General features: G+C 48.0%; 1 protein-coding gene across 2 annotated transcripts; it reads left to right on the forward strand.

Annotated features, from left to right (window-relative positions):
• Positions 1-947: 947 nt before the first annotated feature.
• LRRN4CL (LRRN4 C-terminal like) lies at positions 948-6817 on the forward strand. Of its 2 annotated transcripts, XR_014151246.1 has the most exons (3): positions 948-1342; positions 4034-6227; positions 6274-6817. XR_014151246.1 is itself a non-coding variant. In XM_081841352.1 (2 exons), the coding sequence occupies exon 2, from the start codon at positions 4039-4041 to the stop codon at positions 4915-4917; it is 879 nt and encodes a 292-aa protein (XP_081697478.1). In that variant the 5' UTR covers positions 948-1342; positions 4034-4038; the 3' UTR covers positions 4918-6817. The 2 variants fall into 2 exon arrangements, 1 of the variants encoding a protein (XP_081697478.1); XM_081841352.1 differs by having other exon boundaries at positions 4034-6817.
• Positions 6818-7129: the final 312 nt, after the last annotated feature.

A 7129-nucleotide genomic window follows, 5' to 3' on the forward strand; every position in this document is an offset into this window, starting at 1 on the left:
AGGCCATAAATTCAACAGAATAAGCTTCTCTTGACATGGGGGATGCTATGTGGCTTCACCTGCTGAACATCTGCCTCCCTTGTGGCTCATAAAACCGTAAGAGGCCTTTTTTATGGAGGAGGTAACATGCTTATTTCCTATTGGTCTCCATGTGTGGTCTCTTCTTGAGCCTTGCTGTCCTTGGCCTCAGTCCTTCGGCTTGCAAGATGGGAAGAAAGCCCAGCGGTAAAGAAAAAGATGATGAGAACGGAAGATGAAGAAAGCAAGCAAATATGATAATATAAGTGAGGGGTGGGAAACCTGTGACCTTCCACTTTCATCGTTCCTTACCATTGGCTGGGAGTTGGATTCTAACAACATCTGGAAGGTTCCCCCCCCCCACTGCACTGTAAATCACATTTTTTTGGCACCGCTTTGGGTGTAAGATGATCCCTGGAAAGTGTCTTTTGTCTGTGCTGATGCTCCAATGAGTGGCTGAGACCTGGGTGAGTGTATGGCTCCAGGCAGGGCAGAGCTGGCCTGGGAGCAGGAAAAATGCCTCTCCCTCTGTCTGGGATGAGCATCCTGAATCAGTTTGCCCATGTAATAATAGTTCCCCCCCCCCCCTTGGGATCGTGACACAGCATACACACACACACCCTTCCCTGTCTGCTGTCAGGTCTTTTTTACATTTTTTCTCTCTCTCTCTCTCTCCCTCTCTCTCTCTCTCTCTCTCTCTCTCTCCTCAACTCTTATTTATTCCCTCTCTTACCCAGAGGAGGGATTTCCAAGAAGGAAGTGAATAGCCCTTATAAGGCACTATTTGTTTTCTTTCCAGGCACCTGCCAGGGGGGTCCGTCAAGCCAAAGCATTTTCCACGCCCATTAGCTGCCTTGTACTCATTCCCACTGGCAGGGCCCAGCTGTAAAGGAGGTTGGGGGGGAGGAAGAGGTTGTGAAGGGGGGGGGGGCGATGAGATCATCCCACGAGGAGGATATAAAAGTTTGGGTTTTGGGCTTCGCAAGAGGCTACCACTTTGCTAGTTCCCGGCAGGCCAGCGCAAGGAGCTCTTGCTTATCATTTCCACAGATACCACAAATTGCTCCTCAGCTCTGAGGCGGCAATTATTGTGCCCCCAACCCCCCCAAACAGCCAGCTTTTGATACACACACACACACCACATTTCAGCACCACAGGCTTTTGTCCCTTGCCTGGTGGGTCCTGTTATTCCTGGAAACAGCTCCATCGTTCTTTCATCGAGGGGGGTTCCTGCTACCTTGCATCCTTTGGGTAATAACTTGTTGCAGAGACCCTTCCCGGCAGCCTGTTGCCTAGCAACCAAAGGCAGACATCCGCCATCCAGGTGAGTGAATTTGCCCCCTTGAGGCACAATATCCTCCTCCTCCTCGCCTCTTAAATTGCGTTCCTCTTGGGGTAAAGCAGGGGTGCTTGTTTGGGGGGGGGTGTCACATTCCCATCTTGGGAGGGGTGGCGCATACTAGCAGCGGGAAGGGCCAGAAGTAAAGAGTCGACATAGGAAGAAAGGTAACTTTTATGTTTGTATAGTAATCTGTTTTATACACATGCTCTATCTGGGCAAGGAAAAGCTATGGTCAAAGTCCAAGAGCACATTCCAGCTTGGTAGAAACACTTAAGGAAGGCTGTTGAAGGGTCCAGCTCAGGATATATACACCGTATTTTTTGCTCTATAAGACTCACTTTTTCCCTCCTAAAAAGTGGAGGGGAAATGTGTGTGCATCTTATGGAGCGAATGCAGGCTGCGCAGCTATCACAGAAGCCAGAACAGCAAGAGGGATTGCTGCTTTCACTGCGCAGCCATCCCTCTTGCTGTTCTGGCTTCTGAGATTCAGAATATTTTTTTTCTTGTTTTCCTCCTCCAAAAACTAGGTGCGTCTTGTGGTCTGGTGCGTCTTATAGAGCAAAAAATACGGGTACATGTACTACCACGCCACAAGAATCCTGAGAACTGTAGTTCAGCCCGCACAGATATACAGTTCCTCAACATACTATAGTTCCCAGGATTATTTGAGGCATTCCTTATATGTATGGGGTATGTGCAGCCTCAGGAGGGATGTTGCCTGGAGAGGGTCCTGAGGAATCTGGCAGAGAGACCTGGATGGGAACATTTGGACTCCAGGCCTGAGTTCCCCGTCTCCTTGCTCTAGATCCTGTAGGAGGCAGTGATGGACCCTCCGGTTCAGGAGAACTCTACTTCCAAAATCAGCAGAGGCAGATCAGATGAGGCCTGTTGCCTTCACGTCTTGCAGGTCGCTTCTGGGTACAGGGCGCTCGACTAGAATACACCCTTGGTCTGATCCAGCACCTCAGCGTTTGCAAAGGGAGAGCAGTGCCCTCGTCTCACTCATCCCCCCCCCAACTTAGGCTGTGAATGCACTGTGCATTTAAAATATATGCAAAACACATTCCCCACCCCCTCAAAATAATAATAATAATTCTGGGAACAGTAGTTTGTTAAGGGTGCTGGGAAATGTAGCTCTATGGGGGTAAACTACAATTCCCATAATTCTTTTTGTGAGGTCCTTTAAAGGTATGGTGTATATGCAGCCAACATCTGGAGGGTCACAGGTTTCCTCATCCTGTGGGTTACCACTTCTGATTCAGACCTTGAATCCAGCCACAAGCATGCATAAATCTGGCTACGCACAAGCGGTCACCTCATTCAAAATAGTAATGCGTAGTGTCAGATCTGGTGGTTTAGGAATTCTGAATGTTTCACCATATGGGCTGACACAGAAAGATGCAAGGGGGGGTATTTTATTTTAGACCTGTATTTATATACAGTAGTACCTCGAGTTACAGAGGCTTCAGGTTACATACGCTTCAGGTTACAGACTCCGCTAACCCAGAAATATTACCTCGGATTAAGAACTTTGCTTCAGGATGAGAACAGAAATCGTGCTCCAGCGGTGCGGCGGCAGCAGGAGCCCCCATTAGCTAAAGTGGTGCTTCAGGTTAAGAACAGTTTCAGGTTAAGAACGGACCTCCAGAACGAATTAAGTACTTAACCCGAGGTACCACTGTACAACTTCATATTTATAATTTATAAGCAGTGTGCATACTTTTTAAATAACACTGTACAAAGAATAAGAACAATTAAAATAAACCCTAGAAATGGAGAAGAACCTTAAAATGCTGAAATTGGAAAGTGATTGTCAAGCACCTGCAGTTCAGCAGGGAATAGGCTGGGTTCTTATCTCAGTCAGGAGGGTAGTTCCACAGAATTCGACCCACAATTTTGAACACACCACTTCTGGTAGTTACGAGCCATGTCTCTGAACCGTGGTACACCACTAACCGAGACTCCCTCAAGTATCTAGTGTTTGGGCAGAGATATATGGTCTCTGTGATAGTCTGGACCCAAGTTGGGAAGGGCTTTGTAAATTGGGTTTGTGATACCTCAGAGCATCTTAATCTCAGGGTTGTGGGTTCAAGCCCCACACTGGGCAAAAGATTCCTGCATTTCAGGGGGTTGGACTAGATGACCCTTGTGGTCTCTTCCAACTCTGTGTTGATTCTATGATTCTATAAGGCAGCTTCCCATTTAAAAACAGCTCTAAAAAACGATTACCGTACTTTTGATTAACTTAAACTGCTTATGGCCTTCTGTACAAACAGTAGCTTGGGATAAGTATTTGGTTGTTTATGTATTGCATAAACACCAGCTTCTGAGTTATGGTGGGATATTTCATTATTTATCTGTGTGACATTGTTATATGTTGAAAAAAATGATTAGAAAAAAATAGACCAATAGTCCTTTGGTAATTCTCATAGAACTCCAGCCCAATGGTTGCCATTAATTTGATTCTGAATTGATTTTAGAATGAATTGATTTTAGAATGTATTTCAATTAATTGATTGTGATTTTATGTAAACTGTGTTACTTTTACTGTTGTTAGCTGCTCTGAGCCCGGCTTCGGCTGAGGAGGGCAGCATATAAATAATTTTTATTATTATTGTTATTAAAATAAATAAAAACACCCCTGTTTCCCCCTTCTCTTCCATCTGTTACCAGGAGCCATGGAAATCCCAGGGCTGTTTCTGGTAGCAGCCTGGATCCTGACCCTCTGCCCCCAGGCATCACCAACAAGCATGGGGCACCCTTTGCCCGTGCCCCTGAAAGAGACCCCCCTCTTCCCCCATCCCTCAGGGAGCAACGCCCCAGCGGTGAGCAAAGACAGGACCTCACCGCCTGCTCCAGTCAAACCTTCTCTGGATTATCCTGACGATCAACATTACGACGATTACGACTACCCTCTGACCTCAGAGCCCCAGACGCCCGGCCTCCCGCAGCCGCCCCATCACCTTTGCAAATACAATCCCTGCCAGCACCTCCAAGTGCCCTGCGCGGAGCTGAGTAGGGCTAGCGGGTGCTTGTGCCCGGGGGTCACCGGCCCAGATGTGCCCCCCGAGCCGCCCCGCCTGCAGACGGTCCACACGAGCGAGGTGGGAGCGAGCATGCACTGGTGTGCGCCTTCTTCCACAGTCCAGGAATATCGCTTGCACTATCAGCAAGTCGGCGGGGACTTCCTCTCCGGCCCGGCCCTCAACAACACTTTCCGCTTGGCGGCTGTCTCAGGGTTGTTGCCAGATCACGAGTACCTGTTCTGCATCGTGGCATCCAACCGGGCCGGATCCAGCCCGACGGACGATGGCACCCGGCAGCACGGGCCGTGCCGCCTCATCCGGACTCCTGCCCACCAAATGCCCTACGCCTACATAGCTGCGGGGCTGGCCGCCACCCTCATCCTAGTGGTCATCTCCGCCTTGGCCTGGCATTTCTGCGTCCGCAACAGGAGAAAGCATCCTCACCGCGGGTCGATGGACAACATCCTCGACGCTGAGCCAGGCCTGGACGGAGCGGCAAACATCTCTTTCCGCAGTGAGGAGCAGCTCTGAGCAGGGTGTTGGCATCTATTGGCAAGATGGCATCTCTGTTGCTTCAGAGTTCGAGGCTCTGTTTCTTTGGGGCAGCTTCACTTGACGCCATTGCTTTTAAAATGCTGTGTTTGTTGCTGCCTCCAGGGTGGAAGGGGCAGCGATTTTGTGTTATCCAGGCCTTCTTTTCAGCCGGAACTCACCGGAACTCAGTTCTGGTACCTCTCAGGTGGGCGCCATTGCCATTATAAGAGATCAAGTGAGGCATTCATGGTGAGTTCTGGCACCTCTTTTTCTCAGAAAAATAACACTGGTGCCATCCATGCTGTCTACACAGAGATGGCAACTGTTTTCTTCAAAGGCTCTGTCGTTTTCGTGGACCTTCGCCCAGCTCTTTTCCTGCTGCCTCTGGGGCGGAAAGGGAGCGATTCTGAACTCTCAGCGTTGGGGAATTTGAACCAGTCCACTCCCCTGATCTTTCATGGCCTGAGAGAGGGTACACAGAGAGATCTGACCTGGACCACCATTTTGAACAGTGGTCTACCAGGGCTGGACTTGCCATTAGGCAGAATGAGGCAGCGGATTCAGGCAATTAAGAAGCAGCAGCAAAATGTTAGAGGACAGGAAAGGGCCATTCATGAACAACACTGTTCCATTGTCACCAGTGCTGAACTAATGCTCAACGTTGAGTCCAATCTGATTCTGTATGTGGATTGGACGCAGGGCCAGTGAAGGGTGTGGCCTGGGGAGAGGGGGTGTGGCCTGGGGATACTTCCAAAGGCCAGAGAGAGAGAGTTGGAGGGCCAATTCATACTCCGAGCCTGAAGTTCCTCATCACCATCCTACAACATACTGTTTCTTCTCCAGCAAAATGTCTTGGCTCAACCCTGCACTCTAAATACCACCTTTGGGGAGGGGACTGCAAAGAACTTGTGTCATCGTCACTCTTAACTCTCCCCAAGTGCCCACTCAAAGCCCCATGGACCAGTTCAGTCAGCTCAAGAAGTAGCCATGTATTCAGATCCTGCCAAATTGTCATTCCCAATTCTTTCTTCTCTTGAAAAGGATGGCTGCTCTTGGGAGGGATGTGAAGACGGTCTTTTAAGATGTTGCGAGAATCTATGTTTATTTATGTATTTATTATCAGAGGTTTTTTTAAAAAAATAAAACAACATTAGAGGTACAGAACTTCAGAGATATCTACAACTAGTGGTGGGGGAGAAATTTGATTCAGTTCACCTTTATAGGCGAATCTACCTCTGGGAAGAGACACAGCTCAGTGGACAGAGCTTCCGCTTGGTGGGTAGAAGGTCCCAGGTTCAATCCCTGGCGTCTCCAGTTAGGGTTGGGAAATACTCCTGGCATGAAATCCTGGAGAGCTGCTGCCAGTCATTGTAAGCAATACTGAGCTAGATGGGACACTGGTCTAACTCAGTATATAGGAGTTTCCTATGTTCCTACCTAATTTGCAACTTTCCCAAAACAAAGCTCAAAAACAGTCCTGTTGTTTGAAATTTGTACTTCTCTGAATTTTGCTGAGCAGTTCTCCAAGTCATGTGTAGAAAAATGCTTATGCTAGATTGAAGCGTGCCTAAAATGCATACATCTGTAGGGGGGGAAGCATTACAAATGCATTGTATTAGAGGAAATTGATTTACACAAATGGTTATATTAGACACAATTGCACACCAGCATGTGTGCATTAGGAGGAATTAGACTAAAATGCTGATCAATTTTAATGAGTACAAACTGATATTGAAATGGGGATAACTGAATTTAAAATTAGAAAAATGAGAAAAAAACAAAATGGCAGATTTGCTCTTTTGATGCCCACTCCAAGCCAGATATTCTCATAACTGCACATTGGTGTTAGTTGATTGTCGCCGGAAGAATCGGAGTAGAGTAAAATCCTGAACCGTCATTTCCTGGAATGCCTTCGTTCCTTATTTATCTCTTCTTTCCAGAGCACCTGAGATGAGTTTTGGCAGCCCATCCCTTTCGATGTTTTGGAACTACAACTCCCATCAGGCAGAGCCAGCCTGGTGAGTTGTAGTCCAAACCATCTGGAGGGCACCAAATTGAAGAAAGCAGAGTCACTGGAACGTGGTTGACTCTTTCCTGACACACACACGTGTCGTTGCATCAGGACTTGCGTTTCCGTTGGCGGCTGTCCTTGGCAGTGTTCACAGGCTTTTGAGCTGTCTCCTGGAAAACTCAGTGTTTTCCAGATGTG

This window comes from Podarcis erhardii (assembly GCF_964252035.2).
Source record: "Podarcis erhardii genome assembly, chromosome: 15".
Lineage (NCBI taxonomy): Eukaryota > Metazoa > Chordata > Lepidosauria > Squamata > Lacertidae > Podarcis > Podarcis erhardii.

Excerpts from the sequence above, each read along its gene's own strand:
- LRRN4CL (XM_081841352.1), top strand. The coding sequence starts at position 4,039 with ATGGAAATCCCAGGGCTGTTTCTGGTAGCAGCCTGGATCCTGACCCTC.